Source organism: Aquarana catesbeiana, linkage group LG09, assembly GCF_042186555.1.
Source record: "Aquarana catesbeiana isolate 2022-GZ linkage group LG09, ASM4218655v1, whole genome shotgun sequence".
Lineage (NCBI taxonomy): Eukaryota > Metazoa > Chordata > Amphibia > Anura > Ranidae > Aquarana > Aquarana catesbeiana.
Genome location: NC_133332.1, coordinates 235,624,158 through 235,646,973, shown reverse-complemented (window position 1 = coordinate 235,646,973; position 22,816 = coordinate 235,624,158). Strand labels below are relative to the sequence as shown.

At 40.1% G+C, this 22,816-nt stretch overlaps 1 protein-coding gene across 2 annotated transcripts in view; it reads left to right on the top strand.

Annotated features, from left to right (window-relative positions):
* The window catches only part of NSMF (NMDA receptor synaptonuclear signaling and neuronal migration factor), an 86,808-nt gene extending 65,332 nt beyond the window's left edge, over nucleotides 1-21,476 (top strand). For both annotated transcript variants that reach the window (XM_073599984.1, XM_073599985.1), the window contains 3 exons: nucleotides 2,377-2,479; nucleotides 6,309-6,384; nucleotides 9,505-21,476. In XM_073599984.1, the coding sequence (XP_073456085.1) occupies nucleotides 2,377-2,479; nucleotides 6,309-6,384; nucleotides 9,505-9,602 (277 nt within the window). In that variant the 3' untranslated portion in view covers nucleotides 9,603-21,476. The remainder of the gene's footprint in view (nucleotides 1-2,376; nucleotides 2,480-6,308; nucleotides 6,385-9,504) is intronic.
* The last annotated feature ends 1,340 nt before the right edge of the window (nucleotides 21,477-22,816 follow it).

The window sequence follows — 22,816 nt, the reverse complement described above, 5'->3', positions numbered from 1 at the left end:
AGGGTCTTAATACTTATGACCATGTGATATTTCAGTTTTTCTTTTTTAATAAATCGGCAAAAATATCAACAATTCTGTGTTTTTCTGTCAATATGGGGTGCTGTGTGTACATTAACCACTTGCTTACTGGGCACTTAAACCCCCCTACTGCCCAGACCAATTTTCAGCTTTCAGCGCTGACGCACTTTGAATGACAATTGCGCGGTCATACAACACTGTACCCAAATGAAATTTTTATCATTTTTTTTCCCACAAATAGAGCTTTCTTTTGGTGGTATTTAATCACAGCTGGGATTTTTATTTTTTTGTAAACAAAAAAAAAAGATGGAAATTTTTGAAAAAAAAAAAATCATGTTTAATAGTTTGTTATAAAATTTTGCAAACAGTTAATTTTTCTCCTTCATTGATATGCGCTGATGAGGCGGCACTGGTGGGCACTGATAGGCTGCACTGATGGGCACGGATAGGCACAGATAAGGCGGCACTGATATTCACAGTTAAGGTGGAACTGATAGGCACAGTTAAGGCAGCATTGATGGGCACAGATAAGGCGGCACTGATGGCCACTGATGGGCGCTGATGGGTGGCACGGATAGGTGGGACTGATGGGCACTGATAGGTACCACTGATGGGGGGCACTGATGGGCAGTGATGGGCGGCACCGATGGGCACTTATGGGCACTGGTAGGTGACACTAATGGGCACTGGTAGGTGGCACTGATGTGCAGCACTGTTGTGGGCGCTGATGGGTGGCAGTGTGGGCACTGATGGATGGCACTGATGGGTGACGCTGGCGGGCACTGGTAGGCGGCACTGCTGCCTATTGCTATGTGATAGATGATCGCCGTGATCGGGACTAATGTCCCGATCATGGCCGCCGGTGATCAGGGTTTTTTTTCCTCCTCACGCTGTCAGCACGAGGAAAAATAGCCGATTACCGGCTCTGTTTACATCACATGATCAGCTGTCATTGGCTGACAGCTGATCATGTGGTAAGGGGTCGGGACTGACCCATTACTCTGATCTGTGATCAGGCGAGTCTTATAGACTCGCTGATCACCGAGCGTGCCCTGTAGGGGGCGCACAGGCTGCTCGTGCACGGGACGACGTCAATAGACGTCGTCCCGGCAATTTAGATCCGCGCTGTTGCCATCATTTGCAATGGCCCAGATCTGAAGAGGTTCATGAGGAAAAAAAAATGAACTTAAATGATTTTAGCAAATGGCTGCAATATAACAAAGAGAAAAATTTAAGGGGGTCTGAATACTTTCCGTCCCCATTGTGTGTGTATATATATAAAAAAATTATATATATATATATATATATATATATATATATATATATATATATATATATATATATATATATATATATATATATACACACAGGGCTTTTTTTCAGCGGGAACGTGGAGGAACGCAGTTCCGGCACCTCCAGCACTAAATGTATGTAATATCATGGGATGTGGGGTGTGCTGAAGGGTGTATTGATATTGACTGCTGGGGATCTATTGTCACTGGTGGGGATCTGATTTTGTGTCTAATGTTGCTTGAGTGGATATTTTGTTACCGGGTGTGATATTTTGTTGTGGGTGGTTCACTGTTGCTGCAGGGAATCTATTGTTGTTGGGGTGGAGTCCATTGTTGCTGGGGGAGTCTATTGCTGGGATTCTGTTGTTGCTGGCTGCAGGGGATCTATTTTACCGCTTTTCTTTTTATGATTAACATGTTCCATACAAATGATTTAGCACCACAAAATGATACTTGGTTCTGTATTCTCTAAAAGGGGCAGTATTGGTAGGTGGGTAGGGGGTGGAATCAAGGGACGGTGGTCAGAGGTGGGTAGGGGCAGAGACAAGGGGTGACTCAGACGGGGGGAGTTCCTATTCTCCAAGAAAAAAAGGCCCTGTATATATATATATATATATATATATATATATATATATATATATATATATATATATATATATATATATATATATATATATATATATATGTGTGTGTGTGTGTGTGTGTGTGTGTGTGTGTGTGTGTGTGTGTGTGTGTATATAATATATATACACACATATATAATTAAAACGGTGTACATGTATTCCCTGTGTTGCTGATATATTATTCCACAATCCGTAAAGGGAAGTAGAGTGATTCCGAATTGAGTGTTTGCTTCCTCAAGTGAGAAATCAACAAATCTTTGTATTTTTTATAAAAAAAAAAAAAACAATTAGATGAAAGAGCAAGCATTTAATTATGTGAAAGCCACATTAAGGTAAACAGCAATAATGACTTAAAATATGCAATCATTGGAAGTATGCCGTACTTTTCATGTAAGTACAGATCCTATTAATGATAGCTAATTTAATTTTGTTTTCTTTCATAGGTTCTGGAGAAAGCTTAGCAGGTTGATGAGTAAAACCAACCCAGAACCCAATATAATCCATATCATGGGGTGCTACGTCTTAGGAAACCCTAATGGTGAAAAGGTATGGCATAATAAACATACTAATGTAGCGGTGGCCCCGTGGGGTCGCTGCGTCTTCTAGGTCCACACATCACCCTGCTCGGTCAGACATCCATTTTAGGCACACTTCCTCCAGTCAATGAACAGTCAGTCACTTGCTTGTTTTTGTTGTTTTTATTAGGGGATTAAACTTGGATGGGGAAAAAGGACATGGGATGCCCAAATTCTTTCTTAGTAGAAATAAAGGTAGTTGAATCTAAACTGACAGTCTCTGCTACTTCACATTTCCTCCAACACGCTACTTGAGATCACTTGCTTTCCTCTACTGTCCAATTCTAGATTTCTGTCACCATTAGCACATGGCTAGGCCTCACTCTGAATAAGTCCTAACATTTTCCTAGTAGCCATTTGCAGGCGGGGGTCTGCAGTCCCCTCTGTGGTAGCAACCATTTTAGATGAAAAAGATAGTTGTGCTGACTGTTACTTGGTGGACTACTGATCCCAGCAAGTCTGTTGCAAATCCTGCCAACCCTCCTGGCTGCAGTGACTCGACTTCAACAACACCACCGTCTCTCCCTCTGGCTCCACATCCAATCCTGCCATGTCTCCCTGTGCTTCTCACTCACTGACCCCAGCATGGATCCCTCCTGAATGACTTTCCCGGCAGTGCTCCCAACTGTCCTCCTCCTGCTCCTGTTCCAGGACATCTCTCAATGATCGTGTAAAGAAAGGCTCCCTCCTAGCTCCTGAGCTACAGGCATTAGTTCACCCCCACCAGAAAGGGCATTCCCTCAAAGGCCGTGACAGTCTAACACTGTCATCTCAGTTCTTCCACCCGACAACTCCTCCCACAACAGGCTGATCATGGGTATATCTAGGAGGCCTGCCCCCTGTCAATCCTAGTTGGGGATTGGTCAGGGCTCCCAAATACACCCCATGTCACTCCAGCCCTCCGCCCTACCTCTTTTCCAGAACCTTCTCACTGGAAACAAAGGAGGCACCAGAGAGCTGAAGCACATGTCAGTCACCTGCTGCTACACTAAACCACTCCCCTGCCCCCAGATCAAAAACAAACAGGCCTAGCGCACAGCTAGGCCTGCCTAAATTTACCTGCACTGGTAGTACACACAAAAACACTACTCTAGCACTTACCTAAGGTATAGGTATTAATACTAAACAGAGTACTCCTAAATGTATAATAAGAAGAATCTAAATAATCCTAAATTTGACTGAGCAAAAAAAAAAAAAAAAAAAAAAGAAAGCTAGCATATTCCTTGCTCTACCCCTTCTTAGTCTACAACAGTCCTGCTCCTATACAGCATGGCATTAAAGCAGGAATTTAGCTACTTTCTAAAATGTGCTTGCTTACTAGGAGTTTGATTCAATGAGGTGCTTACCACCATGTGTATTTATCTCTAAAATTTACAGGAGTACAGCTGTCACTCTACTTTCAGTACTCCAACGCCGGACCTTCTGGTCTCAGCTCCTGGAGCTGCAGAGTCTCATGCAAAAGCTCTGCCCGCCCCTCCCCTCCTTCTACCCAATCACACAGTACGTTGTATTATGTCAACCTATTCACAAAATACAAAGACTTCTGTGAATATGCAGCATCGTGCAGGGGCGGGCTGGCATGTGAGAAATCTGCGTCTCCGCTATCAGAACTTTGGGAGTATAGGTATTGCTGTACTCTCAGCGCTCAGTAAAATTGTTAGTTGGAAATTTAGAGAAGTCAACAAGGTGGCATGCGCCTCATTGGACTTAACCCATAGTAAGCCAGCAAATTTTAGAATGTGGCTGAATTCCTGGAGTTCAGCTTTAACCACTTCAGCCCTGGAAGGTTTTACTCCCCTTAAAGTAGAAGTAAACCCATCCATAAAACAGTTTAATTTCTGTCACGTGCCGGAAATGTAACCCTCCCATTGGTTGTGCTCTTAACCAAAGGGTCAAACCATCCAATGGTTGGTGTCATAAATGATTACATGTGCAGCTTCCTTGGCTGAAAACGATAGGGAGGTTTACTTACACTTTAATGTCCAGGCTATTTTTTGCTATACAGCACTGCGTTACTTTAACTGACAATTGCGCGGTCCTGCGACGCTGTACCCAAATAAAATTTAAGTCCTTTTTTCCCACAAATAGAGATTTCTTTTGGTGCCATTTGATCATCTTTCTGGTTTTTATTTTTTTAGCGCTATAAACAAAATAGCGACAAAAGAGATTTTTTTTTTTCAAAATTCAAAGATTTGCTATAAAACATATCCAGTGTCAAAAATTGAATTTCTTCATCAATTTAGGCCGAAATGTATTCTACTACATATTCTTGGTAAATATAAACCCGGTTTGCACAAAAGTTATCGAGTCTACAAACTATAGGATATTTTTATGGCATTTTTTTTTTTTTTACTAGTAATGGCGGTGATATGCGATTTTTAGCGGGATGGCGGCGGACAAATCGGACACCTAACAGATGCTTTTTTGGGAACCAGTGACATTATTATAGTGATCAGTGCTAAAAATATGCACTGTTACTGTACTAATGACAATGGCAGGGAGGGGATTAACATCAGGGGCGATCAAAGGGTTAAGTGTGTCCCTAGTTGGTGCTTGCTAACTGTGTAGGGGATGGTCTGACTGGATGAAGACAGAGATCCGTGTTCCTGCTTAGCATGAACACAAGATCTCTATCTTCTTCCCTGTCAGAACGGCGATCTGCCTTGTTTATATAGGCAGATCGCCATTCTGTCTCTCTGGGGAGCGATCGCGGGAGGCCAGCAGGCATCGGGTCCGCCGGACCCGCTGATTGGCTCTCGCTTTGTCCAATCAGCACGTCTCCTCCTCCAGTGTCTATTGCACGAAATGAGGTACAGGTACGTCGTTTCGCACAATAGAGCTGACCTGCCGCAGTATATCTGTGGTAGGTGGTCGGCAAGTGGTTAAAGAAGGCTTGCACAGCACTAATGTGACAAGAGGCTTTTTAATACTGTTAAATTTATGAAAGTAGCTTCTATGAGTGATTATTTAAAATTCTGAAAAAATTTGAATAGTCTTTCTGCCTTAAAGCGGAAGTAAACCCATCCATAAAACAGTTTCATTTCCGGCACGTGCCAGAAATGAAACACTCCCATTGGTTGTGCTCTCAACCAAACTGCCAAAACTTCCAATGGCTGGTGTCATAACTGATCACATGTGCAGAATCATAGCATTTGTAGAATAAACAGAGGCAAAGATGGCAGCTTCCATGGCTGAAAACGATGAGGGGGTTTACTTACACTTTAAGTGGTCTTGTAATATTTCCTTCACAGTATAAGCATCATCTTCATTAAGTTCTCTACAAAACTTGAGTGTTATTTTAAAAGGTTAGTTTACTCAGAAGTTCTTTCTAGTTATGAATGAAGACTTCCCTGTCTGAATTTTAGACTTCCTGTTTACCTGGGAGTTTTTCCCTTTCATGCCCAGATTTGTGTATTCCTGGATGTCCTGTTACATTTTGAATATTAGAAATTTTTTAGCAGGGATGGATGCCAAGCGCCCCTCATAATGGCTACAGCAGATGAGCCAATATCTCACCAACAAGGTCCAAGAGACAAAGAAAGGTTCTTGGTTTAAATATCCAAAAGAAGAGGGTACCCCCCCGGGGGGTAATCTCTTCTTTTAACTATACAAAATATTGGGATGTTGGCAACAAAAAATTGAGTTTATTCTCCATTGTGGTTCTTCTTTTGTAATTTGTATTAAATATCAGTTTTGGGTGGTCTTGATTTTTAAATCTAATATTTTATTTAGTATTTTTATCTCTTTTCCATTTGATTCATTTTTCCAGTTGGGTTGATTTGAATATCTATCTTTTTAAGCTTTTCCAGAATTTGAAAAATCTAATGAGTCCACACCGGATTGATTTCAAGTCTCCTCTGGAACTGTCTGCACAAGGTAAGGGCTTATTGACCTGTTCTTAGAACATTGCCTGTGAGGATATCCATAAATCCTTTGCCAACATGGCTGCAATGACTGGCATATTAATTACTTCTCTCCATGCCCGATGCAAGCCAAAGCAGCACGTCTCATGACGGGCGTAATATCTCGGGGGTTGAGGAGAGCATCTGCTCAGAGTTTTAATTTTCCACTCATATAATTAGACAGACTTGATTAAATCTCCCTTGAGTAATTTAGATCAGCCACACTGTCCATGTTTGTCACCATCTTGGCAGATTCTACTCTGATCTTGTTTGCAAGATGGGGTGTTGGACATATTCCAGAACTTAGCAGCATTAGCTTGTAATTGCTGACCTCCCACCAAGAGATGACGTCATAGAAAAAGCATTTGTGGAAGAGCCAATCTTCCTGGCTTGGGAAGTATAAGTCACAGCTGCTCCCTTATTAACAGTCTTCCCAGCCTTTGATTATTTAATGCAAAGGGCACTTACCCAAATCAACCAAATGAAGATATTTTTTTCTGTTGTTCAAAATGTGATAACTTGATTAAAACTAAAATGTGATTGGTTGAAACTGGGGATTTCATATTCTTGATATTCTTGATCATTAATATACAGCTTCATGCAAGTATTAAAACAGCCTTTAGTCCAGTTATGTTTTACATTAAAAAAAAAAAGCTAAACCTAAGAACAAAAATAGAATATATTGCTGTTTTTACGAGTTGATGTATTTCATGCTTGGCCAAAAGTACGTTCAATAGACATAGGGGCAGTGGCGGCTCATGAAGTTTTAGGATGGGGGGGCGCCAGTCCCCGCCCTTCCTTTTTGACCCCTCCCACTTGGTAAAAATGGGCGTGGTTTCAGCAAAATAGTGGGAGTGGCTCTAATGTGTGGTTAGCGTCTGAGATGAACGAGGGATGGAGGGAGAGGGAAAGCAGCCCCAGATCCTACACAATAGAAATATGTGTATTCTAGAAAGTTTAACAATCAGCAGATAAAGATACTCCAAACACCTGGTGTTATCACTTCAATCATCCCGGCACCATGGTTGTTATGGTGTCAGGATGATTGAAGCGCATTATTTCTATTATTACATTGTAATATAAAATTAAATCATTCAACTCACCATAATGCAGAATCAGTGGGAGCCCTGAGTGTCACTAGCCACGTCGCCTAAAACCAGATGCCATCAGGTGCCCCCAGCAGAGTCCGTCCTTACATCAGGTGCCCCCAGCAGAGTCCCTACTTACATGCAGACTGTGTCACATCAAATGCAGCCTTTGTCACATAAAATGCAGCCTCTGTCCCCCCCCCAAATGCAGCCTCTGTCCCCCCCCCAAATGCAGCCTCTGTTCCCCCAAATGCAGCCTCTGTCCCCCCCCCAAATGCAGCCTCTGTTCCCCCCCCCAAATGCAGCCCCTGTCCCCCCCAAATGCAGCCTGTTAACCCAAAAGCAGCATGCCTGTGTCCCATTACATGCAGCCTCTGTCACTTCAACCCCCCCCACCCCGTTCTCCGCACAGCGGTACTTACCTTGCTGTTGTCCTCTCCTGCGGCGTCTCCTTCCACTGGCAGCGGCGATGGAGCGACATACTTCCTGTTTCCTCTCTCGGGCGCAATGGGAGAAAGAAACAGGAAGTGACATCTAACTCAGGTCAGATGTCAATCAAATCTGAAGCGCCGAGTAGCTTCCGCCTGGCGCCTGTAGTGTATATTACTATGGCCGGGCAGAAGCTACTCGGCGCTTCAGAAAACGCCACAAGGCGGGATAAACGCCCGCAAATGCAGCGCCACGTCTGCAATCTCGTGATTGCATAGACGTGGCGCTTCCACTAAGTGCACTGTGTCCGGCGTCGCGCTGTGTCTTTTTTTTTGTTTGTTTGTTTTTTTTAAAGGGCCAGTATAAAAAAAATTGTTTTTTTTTTTTACATTTTTTTTTTGTGGCTGCCTGGAGGGGGGAGGGGGGGCAGCGCCCATGCGCCCCCTATGGAACGGGCCGCCACTGCATAGGGGTTGATTTACTAAAACTGGAGAGTGCAAAATCTGGTGCAGCTCTGCATAGCAACCAATCAGCTTCCAGTTTTTTTGTCAAATCTTAACCACTTCAGCTCTGGAACATTTACCCCACTTCATGACCAGACCATTTTTTATGATATGGCACTACGTTAATTTAACTGACAATTGCGCGGTTGTGCAACACTGTACCCAAATAAAATGTATGTCCTTTCCCCCCCCCACAAATAGAGCTTTTTTTTGGTGGCATTTGATCACCTCTGCGCTTTTATTTTTTGTGCTATAAACAAAAGAATACTATTTTTTTTTTACTTTTTGCTATAAAACATACAGTATCTAACAAAAAAAATTTAATTTCTTCATCAGTTTAGGCCAATATGTATTCTGCTACACATTTATAGCAAAAAAAAAATCCCAATAAGCATATATTGATTGGTTTGCACAAAGGTTATAGCGTCTACAACCTATGTGATATTTTTATGGAGTTTTTTTTCTGTTATTTTTTTTTTTTACTAGTAATGGTGGAGATCAGCGAAATTGATAGTAAAATTTCAGCGGACAAATCGGACACGAACTGACACTTTTGACACTTTTTTGGAAACCAGTGACGCTAATATAGTAATCAGTGCTAAAAAAATATGCACTGTCACTGTATCAATGCCACTGGCTGGGAGGGGGTTAACAGAGAAATGGGAAAAGTTTTTTACCTTAATGCAAGAAATGCATTAAGGTAAAAAATGCTTTTAGTTTTAGTATCACTTTCATTGAACAAGCTGAATTTAGAACCTGATTGGCTACCATGCACAGCTGCGCCAGATTTTGCACTCCTCAGTTTTAGTAAATCAACCCCTAATTATTAAGCCCAGGAAAAGAGTTAAGCAAAATTTCTTCGCTTTTTATTTCTGTTTGTGACAACTTTGGCAAGATTTTACCTCACATCCTCACACAAATACGATAAATGGGGAGAAGGTTTATTACTGGGATAGGAGGGCACAGAGCGCAAAATATAAACATTGTCATAAGAGTTGGACTACTTTATGTTCTTCTTTTACGGTAAATTAAAATATTATCAATTTTATGTATACCTTTTTTTCTTTCTTTTAGGAAAGCAATTGATCGAAACCTATTTTGACTTTCGATTATATCGTCTTTGGAAAACCCGCCAGCACTCCAAGTTGCTGGATTACGACGACATCTTATGAGCCCAGTAAAAAGCAATTTTAGGATAACTTTTTTGCTGCTTGCCAGGGGGCTGTCAGTCTGCTGGGACCTCCCGCTATAGAGAGCCAGGGACCAGAGTGCGAAGATGGAAATGAAAGGCACAGTCCGCTGGCGATTTTAGCGGTTGTTTTACCTTGGACGGGTGTTGGCCCGAAGCTTGACAAGTCAGAAGACAAGAGCATGGAGAGAAAGAGGAGAATGTGTCTTCATACTGAGTTTCATTAATTCAGGGCAAAAACAAACAAAACAAAGAATCATCGGGTCCGCTAACCTAAAGGTCCTTGTAAGACTTCAGCTCAGGTTTTATTATGAAAAATAACTACTCTTGCACTAGAGAGCAAGGACCCCGATTAGCCTTCAAAAACCACAGCAAACTTTTTTTGTAGCAAACCCAGGTGACCTTTATTTCCTTCAGGCGGAGGATGACCAAGAACGCCAAGAACAAGCGCCACAAATGCTGTGCAGCTGGCGTTAGAAGCAGGAAGGCTGGACTAATTTAGAATTAATACATTTATGGATATAGATATATCTATATAATATATACATATATCTTATTAGGAGGTTTATAGTAATTTTATGTGGGGTGACTTAGGATACAAGTGCAATTTTTTTTTTTTTTTTTTTAAACAATTAGCGTATTTAATTGTTATAAATAAACGTGCAGAGGTTGTTTAGCTACCCTGCACAGTGTGTTTTGTGACGGAGCGGGACACTCTATACACAGTAGAACACAGTCTTTTGTAGTCACCTAGATCACCAGCAATCATGTGTTGTTCCCCTGCTCTCCTACCCAACGGTAGTTCCCGTCCCACACACTGTGCTTCGTGTTACCAATTGTGTCTTGAATAGTGCCAGTGTCGCCAAGCAACCCCACCCTACTGTTGGACGCTGTGCCCTGCACACTTCTGCATCCATCTAGCACCTTGCAATATATTGATATTATAATGCGAACATAGTAGGCTTCAGTAGAATTAGATGTACAGTACACTTAGCGGAAAATGGTATATATTTACATATATAATTCATTTATAGGCGACTAGCCATAACGATGGTATAGCCCATCTTTGAAGAGTGTCAGGTTTTTCTCTTCTCTTGATGGGACCCTCAGGTTTGGTATGTTTTTCGTTGTGTAACAGTGCATTCTGTAAGCCAGGGGTATGGGTCGTCTGCATCCATGAAGGATGTTTTTTTTTTTTTGCAGAGGCGAGGCCTGGTTTTATATAGTGTGTGTATTGATGCAGCCTGAACACGGGGCAACCTTTGGCTGTTGTATCTATAGAATAATCATGTTGTGGGGTGGGTGATAATTGCTTTTTCAAGATTGTATTACTGAGATGTTCAGATTTTTTTTTGTTGTCTCAAACAGTCAAATCTTTCTGACCACAGTTCTTTGCTTGATTTTGGGTTAGAAAGAGGCCAAGTCATAAAATCAAAAGACATCAGCTAGCACATACCTGCATTTCACATTCATGTCATCAGCATTGCACATCTTACCATACTTATTGGATTTAAATTTTCCTCCTGACATATTGAGACCCAATTCATTTAAACGGCCAGTCAACCATACACTTTGGGACCAGATGTTGGTAATCAGTAGTCTAAACCAGGCAAGCAAAACATAATGTATAAATTGTAAAAACTAGGAGCCAGCAGGCACTGTTTAGGCTCCAGAGAACATGTGATTCCATTGGTTAAAGTCACATTGACGACCCAGCTGCTTTACAACCTAGATTTAATTTGAACTAGACTCATTGCAAGTGAATCATATTGCAAGTGAATCTGTATTTTATGATACACCCCATCATACTGTAAATATGCTTTTCTTAATTATGAAGGATATTATAAGACATGTCTCTGTTGATTTAAAGCATTTTAAAGGTTTCTAAATATCTCATATAGTCAAGGAAAATATATTTTTACTAAATGTTAGGCTATAAATTGCAGGGGTCTCCCATGAGTTCCCTAGTGACAATGCAATAAAAAAGACGCACCCTTATATTTATTTTGCTGTATTTTGGAGATGCATGTGGTTTATATTAATCTCTTAAAACTCTGGAGCCTAAAGCTTCAATAATGATTTTTTCTCTTTTTTGGGGAAGGGTGTGTTTATAACTATTTAAGCATTATTTTTCTATTTTTTTTTCTTTTCTCTTTTTTTTGTGCATTTTACCTAGATTTGTTAGCAGATCTTCATGATTATTGTGTTTGTTTGGAGATAAAAAGTCCAGTCTGTTCTCCACCAGCATAATTGCTATTTTTATTAAAGAATGAAAAGCTGTGACACCTTTTAGAACAATGTAAGGAGGTATGCAGTTATGTTTTCCCCCAGTTTTTTCCAAATTTGACACAAGACATTCTCTTGATTTTTTTCACAGTTTGCCAGGGATTCATAAACCAGGACAACGATAGTTGCTTTTTATCAATAAGCTTCTTCATGCTTTTAGGTAAACCCTGAATATTGAGCATTTTGTGTTATTGCATTTCTCCAGTGGGGGGCGTTGCAATTGTAATTTAAATGCAAATGTCTTTGACATAACACATGCTTCTCTTGTTTTTGACGATAAAATGTCACAACATGTTTACCTGCCAACCTGATGCCTTTAATATAGTGCTGGTGGGGTTGTTCAATTTATTGTAAATGTAGAATAAAAAGGACTAGAATTTGGTTATGGATATAAAATGCCCTTAACCAGTGTTTTTATACAAGTGGAAAAAAAATGAGTCTAAAAGGAACAGAGCATTGATCACACTTTAAAGTTTGGCAAGTATGACATACGTGTACATATCCAACTTTTTTTTTAATTATTTTATTTTTTTGTTAGAAAATATTAGAAAACAAAGCATGAGTGATTCTTGATTAAACTTTTAAACCTTTAAATTGTGATCACTTAAATGCCCTTGCCATTTGTGTCTGCAAATTAGAGCTAAACGTATATAGAAATATAATTGAAAATGTAAGAAAAAATAGATTTAACTCTGTTTCAAACAATTTTCTTAGGGTAGAACTTACCACTTTTTCAAAAAAGCTGTCATTTCTTTAAACACTTAAGCACTATATCTATCTCCATTGGAATACATATATATTGGTAGGCTTTTTGTGTGCCGCAGTGGAGAAATTTAATTGTAAGCTCCTCTGGTGCAGAGCTAGAGGTCATTTGTTCTGTCTGGCTCTACAAGTGATACTGAGACTTTATAAATTAGTCAAATTAATAATTTGCTTTTTGAAAGGTCAAATTTAGTAAAATTAAACCTTTTTTTATTAATACAGCCTTTAACCATCCTTCAGTTGACAAATCAAATTTCACTTAACACTTATTTGAATTTTCAAAAAAAATGGTTAGATTTATCCATTATTCTTCTAGGTTGACTCCAAAATGTCAGGAAATTCAATAAGTAATATAACATTTTTTACTGTATCTAAAGCCTTTTTTGTTTTGTTTTTTGGATAGTAGGGAATAGTTAAAACTTAGTTTAATTTTTTTTTGCTATCTTTGTCCTTGGGGAGAATTCCTACTAACATATACTGCCTTTTTAAATCTACAGACTTCTGAGTTGCAGATATTGTCTTGCCTGAAGCCAACCTGTAGGCAAAGATGATCATGTACAAATTCATTATCACTGATAAACATGACATTTCCATAAAACGGAGCATTGCATTACTGCACATGAAAAATATCTCTGTCTCCGGACTAATGACCCGTGGGATGTTTGTGGCACGCAATGTTTGATGCATTTCAGTGCCTACAGGAACACCGGGCCAGGGGAAGGGGGAAGTGGAGAGGAGCACATTGATATGCTGATGGCTCCATTTCTGCTGGGGATCAATTAATTATTAAGATGCCATAATTTGTGTTTATGCAATTTTTTTAAATTCTATGACATTGACTGCAGTATCTCCCCTTGTGTTATTCTGGACATTCAAATGCCCTTATGGTGTAGTAGGGTTGTATAAAATGCTCTTCTTTTACCATAAACACATTTTCTTCTGTATTAAGGGACACAGTTTTAGTCATTAGCCATAGGGATTTAAAGCTGTATTAACCACTTAAGCCCCAGAAGGATTAGCCCCCTTCCTGACCAGGCCATTTTTTTGTGATACGGCACTTTGTCGCTTTAACTGACAATTGCGCAGTCATGCGATGTTGTACCCAAACAAAATTGATGTCCTTTTTTTTCCCACAAATAGAGCTTTCTTTTGGTGGTATTTGATCATCTCGGCGGTTTTTATTTTTTGCGCTATAAAAAAAAAAAAGAGCGACAATTTTGAAAAAAAAACAAAACAATATTTTGTACTTTTTGCTATAATAAATGTCCAAAAAAGAAATTAAAAAAAAAAATCTCCATCAGTTTAGGCCGATATGTATTCTTCTACAGATTTTTGGTAAAGGAAAAAAAAAAAAAAAAATCACAATAAGCGATTGGTTAGCGCAAAAGTTATAGCGTCTACAAAATAGGGGATAGATTTATGACATTTTTAGTATTATTTTTTTTTTTTACTAGTAATGGCGGTGATCTGCAATTTTTATTGGGACTGCAACATTGCGACAGACACATCAGACACTTTTTTTGAGACCAGTGACATTTATACAGTGATCAGAGCTAAAAATAGCCACCAATTACTGTATAAATGTCACTGGCAGCGAAGGGATTAACACTAGGGAGCAATCAAGGGGTTAACTATGAGTGTTTCTAACTGGGGGGGAATGTGGCTGACTAGAGGAGGAGAGAGATCGTTGTTCCCACTTAGTAGGAACACACGATCTGTCTCCTCTCCCCTGACAGAAACGGGATTTGTGTGTTTACACGCACAGATCCCGGTTCTCGCTCCGTCATGGATGCCCGGCAGTCATTGCGCCTGCTACCGCGTCTTAAAGAGCCGACAAACAGCTACGACGGCTCGTGCAGCTGTGCCATCCTGCCATACTGCGGCAGCTCGTCGGGAAGTGGTTAAACCAAAAAGCAAACATGTATTATATTGCATCTTACCAATTCTTAGATGGCTACATTCGTTTTATTTTTACGTCTTTCTTTCTTCTATTTTCTGGTGATCCAGCCAGCATGTTTGTTTTTCAAAAGCACAACCGCTCCAGCAGAATGTATCAGTCTATATGGATGAGACAAACCACTTAACACTGACCGAGGTGCTTAAATGATCAGCTTTTATTTATTCATGTAAAACCTTTATCCCAAAATAAAAACTGTTTGCTGAAACTGATTATGAAGTATGAGCTGGAATTTTGCTTGAGTTTGTTAGTGTAAAAAATCTACTAAATACATTTAACACTACCCTCCCCCCAGACTGACGGTGCTGTTGTCTGCTGTGCCTTCTGTGATCATTCATCCACAGTGGTGTCTCACTAATACAGGAGGTATGTTACTGACCAGATCACCAGGTGAAAACAGAGGGAAAAAAGCCAAAGAAAACGAATGCAGCCATCACATCCAATGATTGATAATTAAAGTGATTGTAAAGTCTCGTTTTTTTCTCTTAAAATAATAAACATGTTATACTTACCTGCTCTGTGCAGTTGGTTTTGCACAGAAAAGCCAAGATCCTCTTTGGGTCCCTCTTTGGCTCTCCTGGCCCCTCCCTCCTGTTGAGTGCCCCCACAACAAGTAGCTTGCTATGGGGGCACCCAAGCCGAGTCACAGCTCCCTGTGTCCATTCAGACATGGAGCCCCGTTTCTGTCCCCTCTCTCTGATTGGCTTCCCAGACGGCTGAGGAACTCGTGGACATCACTGGAGGAAGATGGGGCTCAGGTAAGTACTGGGGGATGCTGGAGGGCGGCTGCTTCACACAGAAGGTTTTTTCATTGAATGCATTAGGATAAAAAACCTCACTTTACAAACACTTTAACCACTTCAGCCCTGGAAGATTTGGGTGCTCAATGACCAGGCCATTTTTTGCACTGCATCACTTTAACGGACAATTGCGTGGTCGTGCGACGCTGTATGCAAACAAAATTGGGTTTATTCCCCACAAATAGAGCTTTCTTTTGGTGGTATTTGATCATCTCTGCGGTTTTTATTATAACAAAAAAAGAGCGACAATTTTGAAAAAAACCCAATGTTTTGTACTTTTTGCTATAATAAATATCCCCAATTTTTTTAAAAAAAAGCTAATTTTTTTACTCAGTTTAGGCCGATATGTATTCTTCTACATATCCCTGCTTAAAGGGACCGACGTACAGCTACGGCGGTTAGTCGGAATGTGCAGACCTGCCGCAGTACAAAGATGGCGGCTGGTCCGCAAGCGGTTAAGCTGCAATATACTAAATTTTTGTTTTTGGATTTAATACCGCTTTAAGTCACCACTTACAGGAGGAGGAAACTAGGTGCAATAAAAAAAAAAAAAAAAAAAAAAAAAAAAAAAAAAAAAAAAAAACACAGACCACCTAGTAGATAAAAGCCAACCTCTGCCAGAGAGATTTAGTTAGTAACAAACCGTGATAGAAGCAACAGAATTTTCCAACGGGAAGCAACAGGACCAATAGAAATTAGCTTTTTTGTTATTAATTACTAAGCATCTATAATCAACATAATGCATCTGTATGGATTAAAGGGGAACTAAACCTTCTCCTTTACAGCCAAGGGAGATGACATTTTAGCCTCTGTTTGATCTACAGTTGCAATGGTGCTGCACATTTGATCAGCTGTGACACCAGCCATTTGATGGCTTGACAGTTGGGAGTACAAGTTATCATTTACAGCAACCTCTAAAATCGATGGATTTAGTTTCAATTTGGCTGTATTTTTGGATTTAAATGGAACTAAACCCATCGATTTAATGGTTTCCCAAAACAGTTACATTGAAGGGATGCTATGAATGATAACTGTCACAGTTGCTATTGCTCCCAATTCAACCATCAAGCCATCAAACTGGTGTCATATCTGATCACATGTGCAGAACCATGGAATCTGCAAATCAAACAGAGGCTAAGACAGCAGCTTCCTTGGCTGTAAAGGATAGGAGAGTACATGCTTAGTATTATTTTGTTGTAATATTCTATTCTTGTATTGTTTGTTACTAACTGAAGCTCCCTGGCAGAGGGGATCTTTTAGCCACTAGGTGGTTTCTTTTTCACCCCCAACTTCCCCCACCTTATTAAAGTAGAACTATGGGCAAAACATTTTCTTTTTTCACTTTGGATAGGGTACGGTATTTTCTCAGTTTTGGTTTTTTTTTTAGTCATCGATGTCCCATAGGGTAAATATTACCTTCACTTCCTGTCCCATGGCCAAACTGCAAATGAAGGGAATCCCCCCCCAGGTCACCAGAACTAGTATCCCCATAGGAAGATGTCCCCTCTATTAAGTTTTTTACACTTTCTATATAAAGTATAAAGTACACTTTAATATAAAGTAGTTGTATCCCCACAGTGACATCACCAAGTAAGAGAAAATCTCCCAAATGGCCACAGATGGCAAAACAAACCTACTGTATTGAAAAATTACAAATTTGTCTACATATACCATTGAATGTCAGGCCTTCCAGGATCTGCTGAGGCGTTGGTCATGTGACTGGGTGTAAGCTGGTAGTGCGCAAATATTTATTACCGCAAAAGGCACATTTTTTTGCACTTAACATTTTATGTTTCATAATATCATTATGCTTGAGGAAGAGTAAAATTAAATGATTTTGTTGCAGGAGAGTGGCATCAATTTCCAGTTGGTCATGCACACTGGAAAAAGAACATCTATGTAATAGAGCCTTAAGATTTTTTATGTAAAAAAATTCCTACTCACATTGCATTCGACTCTGTATTATTTAAGCAATAATGCATTATTCATCCCACCCCCATGTACGCATTCCATTATACCTAGTCAATATTTTGTAGTCACTTCATAAACTAGAAAACCATACATAAACATATAAGCATCTCTGTATTTATAGGTTATAACTAAAACATATTTCTACAGGTACTGTTAATATATGAGTGGCACTTTTGAATTGTATGAGGAAATGTAAAGCAAATATAGGAGTCGGTTTGGTGTAGCAAGTATTACATGTGATACAGTGTATATACTTATTTTGAATAATCTGTAACACATATATAATATGTAACTCTGCTAAGTGCTATTTTTTCTTTTTATCTGAAATGACCCCAGGGGGGTGACCAGGGCCAGATGCCCCATGAGCTGAGACCTAAGGTGGCCCAAAGGCACCAACGTATTTTGCTGCTCACAGCCACTAACCCATTCTTTTTGCAGCCTGTGTATTCTCATAGTGGTGTCCTGCATACTTTCAGTTCCCCATGCTCTTGATTAATAGACTTGAAACTGCTAGCAAAGTACGGCAAAAGGTCTAGAAGTAGCCACCCAGGGCAAACTGTCCTTCACCCTCAACCCTGGTGTGTCTTGTATGACTAAGGCATCTGATTTTGTTAAAGGGTCATTCCACCCAAGAGGGATACTTTAGTTACAAGTGGAGCCTGGTGGGCTGAGCCACCCTTGGCTTCTTGTATTAGGTGTGTCTATTAAACAACAAGACTGTGCTCCCACCTAGTAAACAAAGCAGTCAGAACCGGTTATAACTGCATGCGTGGTGACCTTGAACATGTCTGAACCTGCATAACAAGCAGCAACACTATGACGTTCAGTTGATTGTGAGTCGTCGTTTAGTTTGGTTGTGTTTTCTGTAGTGTGCTAAAATAATGCTAAGTTTAAAAGTTGAACAACGCGTCAATTTGAATATTTTAGTAAAATTGCACAAAACACCAACAGAATGTTTTCAAATGCTTACTACAGCTTATGGGAATGATGGCCTGTCTCGTGCACGTGTGTTTGAGTGGCACAAAAGAGTCAGAGAGGGATGCGAGAATGAATTCCCAAAAGTTAAATCCGTGCTTAAAGGGAGACATTTTGAGTAAGTTGATGCTGTAAAGACGAAAACAGCGTATGTGTTGAAACAGCTAACAGAAAATGATTTTCTCCATGCCTTCGACCAGTGGAAAACAAGACTGCAGCAATGTATTAGTGCAAATGGCGAATATATTGAAGGAGACAAGCATTACATTTGTAGTACATATAAATAAAAGTGAGTTATTTAATCAGTCTCGTTATTTAATAGACACACCTCGTATGTTAACAGTGGTGCCTAACTGCCATAATTCCTGACTCTATTCCTGCCCACCTGGGAGTTTTGGATGTCCTTGCCCACCTTCATGTGTTCAAGCTCCTCCTGTTATAGTCTCCATAATACAAAATAATTCAAAATCCAGCAGGGTTGGTTGGAACCCCTATTTTGAGCACAGCAGGTGTGCAAAGCCAGGAATTCAGTACAGAAATCTTACTTATAGCGTCCCCTAGCGGTATAAGGTGGTTTAACTCTCTAACACAAGCATAGGCAAATGTTGGCCCCTCAGCTGTTTCAGAACCACAAGTTCCATCATGCAAATGCTTCTGGGCTATCAGAGTCTCACAGAACTCCTCACAGAACTTGTGGAAGGACGAAGTTTGCCTACCCTTCCAGCATATACCAAAACCTTAATTTTAAGTGGACTGACTGTTTAATGTAATATGAAGGCTAGCTGTTCAAATTGAGCTAGAAGTAGGGGGTTGCACGTGACATATAGCTTGGGGCAGAAAATATTAATCTAAATGTATTCTATAGTTCAAATTATCTTATATTCTGTATGTATCAAACACGGGCATTCAAACTGCAGACAATGGGCACTGGTGTGACAGGGGCCTTACTTGATTATTGATTTCTACTGCTGCTTTTGAAAACTATATCTTCTTAAGTAATCTGAGAAAAGTTCTGTCATTAACCTGTGGATGTTATAAGGTATTTAATCTACAATATTCTGAATGAAGATTTGATAGTAATAGATATTCTGCAATAAAGGGATTTTCTGTACAGAAGCAAGTGACATGTATAGAAATGTAAAGAACTGTACAGGACAAGTTAACTGGAACCTTTGTACAGATTAAAGTTGAACAATGTTTAAAATGAATATATTGCTCAGTAAGCAGAAGTGCATGACTGTTAGGAGGCAAATGAACCAGTATTTGTACATGATTGCTCCATTTGCATATAGGGTAGGTCACTATGGATTTTAAACAGGATATGTGGATGAATAATTTCCTAACTATTAGTAATAATATTTTTAGCAGAAACGGTAAAATGTTATAACAGCGTTTCTCAATTAGATCGGTCATTGCTGACCTATATGTGAAAATACTTGTTGTCTGAGTGTTATGCCAAACCCTCTTGATTTAGTACCTTTTAGAATCGCTGACCTGGAACAAACATGCGAGTCAGAAAAGTCAGACAGGCAGCCGGGCAACTGGCATTTTTAGAGGGTTAGCTAATCAATGGTGGGCTCCATTTTGTCTCTTATGATGAGTTTAGTTAAAACAGTCTGTTGGTTATTTAAAGTGGAACTCCATCCCATTTTTAATTAATAGCGCAGGGAAAGGTTACAAACTCTTTTTCTGTTGTCTGTTCACTGGGGAAATGGGTCCTTACTTCCTCTTCTAGTGAAAGGAAGGAAAATCATCAGTAATGGGCAAAGTAATAAAAACTTAGCAGAGAATCCAACCTTTCCACACAGTCTTAAAATAAAAATATTTGGCTAGAATTCTACTTTAAAGAGACATTGTCACTTTTTGCCTATGCAGGGCAAAGTGATGGTGTCTGCACATCACACACCTGATCACACCCCTTATACTCTCCTTGTCAGCACTCCATGGGTGCTCCTTCCTCTATAGCTGGTTACAATACCCAGCACATTCTGGTGTGGTGGAGCATGTGACCTCTTCCCCTGTGACAGCACTGGGGTCTATCAGCAATCAGCAATTCCAAGCAATGTCACAAGACCAAGGAGGCAATGTCACTTCCCGCTCTGGTCACTGACACCCATTATTTATGTGCAGAGGAAGAGGAATTGGTAAGGTAGGTATGGGCGGGACTTTGTAGAGACACTGTCACTTTGCCCTGCATGCCAAAGGTGGCAAACTCAGACAAAAAGGGGTGCTGGACCCAAAAATGGCTTCATATGCAAGTTGGTGCTTTTGCCAACTAGGCCTTAGCCACTCAACACAAGGTGGGGGGGATGATCATCTCCCAACTTGAAAAGTTTTGGGTGAATAGAAGGAACAGAGTGTCGAACGATTTTCTCAAGAGTCCATATCTCTTTATTCTTGACAGTATAAGCAACGCGTTTCAAGGGCCAAAGCATTCCCCTTCATCAGGGTTTGGGCTAGTTTACTGGCGCCCTTTTAATTTTGTTCACTTGAATGAGTAAGGTGACAGTGTCCCTTTAACAAAAAAAACCCTGCTCTTTTCCCTATCTTAGTATATTCTAAACAATGGAAATATCCAAGCTTTGTTTTTAAAAAAAGAGAAATGAAATGTGCAGGAAAAATACAAGTGGAATTATAACAAAAAGCACACAGAACCTGTGTGCAGTTTCAACTAGACAAGTGTGAACGGGGCCTTAGGGAGTAGCAGCTTTTTCTTCTCACACAGGTGTTGGGCTCCATGGAATATCACATGAATAATATTTCAGAGTGGATCTAATTTATGGTGAGATAGTAAAGGAAATGTTGGCATCCCGGCCTAATGCCAATTTAGAGGTCTCTTCTCTGCTACTACTCTGTATATCATCTTGAAACTCCTGCATTACCATGTTAAATCTGCTTCATTTTGATACCATATATGATAACTGGTACGATCTGTAGGTTTATAATATAACAGGCCTGGACTTTCTGTAGAGTGTAACAAACCTTTTAAAAAATGTTTTTAACCTTTCCTAAGTGCAAAATAGCCATGTGGATTTTTTTGGGATGGCAGGGCAGTGTGATGTGTATTCCCACTGTCATTTTGTAATAAAAACTTTTCTCCCTCTTACTGTTGCTCCTGTTTCTTCTGCTGCAGTACACACACAATATTATTACAATTAATAATCTTTTATCTATTACTCAGCAATTTCCATTAAAGCTGAACTCAATATAATTAAAAAAAAAAACAAAAAAAAAAAAAACACATGTATGGGAACCGTATTACTTGCCAAAGGATTTGTAGTTCTGCTAAGCATGTTGGCATCCCTGCCAGACAGCACATACAGCCCCTTGAACGCCACTGCAACAGCAATGCTTTGGTAAGAACACATCCCCACCTGCTGATTGGACAATGAAGCACCATGTTTGTAAGTCACTGACTCTGCTCTCCCCTCCCGTCAGCATGTTTACTCTTCACTATATGTGCATGCAGCAAAGCCTGATTGAATCCTTGTGCTTCTCCCAGTCTGAGTGCTGCTCTGCAGAGGATAACAGGATAGCTCAATTCTGGCATATAAGCACAATTAAATTTAAAGACTAACGTAAACTCTGCCCTATAAAATCTTGTTTTCAAAGACAAGTCAGACCCCAACCTTTACTGAGAGCAAGAAGCAGCAAAGCAGAGCCACAATCCAGGACTACCAAGCAGAAAAGTGAAGCCTGCATGTATAATTACCAAAAATGGCTGCCAGCACCTACATATATAATGACAAATTAAACATAAAAGCCTGTTCCCCCACTCTATTCTGCATTTCCAACTGCTGGCAGCTACATCATTACAGCACACACAATGGGGATCTAGTCATCTGACAAACCTGGAAGTGACAGCGTTGCTTTCAGGTGCCAAATTAACATGAGATAACAGTTGTACTCGTCCCTCTTAATCCCCACCACCATTGCTCCTTGACCTCTTTAGTAAAAAAATATATATGGTAAAACAAAAGGATCAGGTGCTCTTATGCTCAACTGGTCAAACATAGGAGGGTTGGGGGTATAGGATTTGTGGACAGTAAGGACCACTACTTGGCAACCCAACTGGATGAGCTCAAACAGTGGATTAGGCCTTCAGATACTGTTCTGTGGATAGGTGTAGAATCTGCTTTGATGTCTGCCTCAGATCTGCATACACTATTAGCAGATTTGTGGAAACCATTGGAGCCAGGAAATTTGTCCTTACCAACCCAGGCATCGCTACTAGCATGGAGAGCTCTCCATTGTCACTCACTTCAAGGTTCACCTATCAGCGATATCCAAATACCTGTGTTATGTGTTCAAGTCTATTATCACACAACTTTTGTTTAAAACTTGGACCCGCTATGGTATTACAATGGTTGATGATATAATGTCTGGACATGCACCAAAAAGCCTAGAAGAACTAATGGAGGAATATGGGCTGCTACATACTGAATA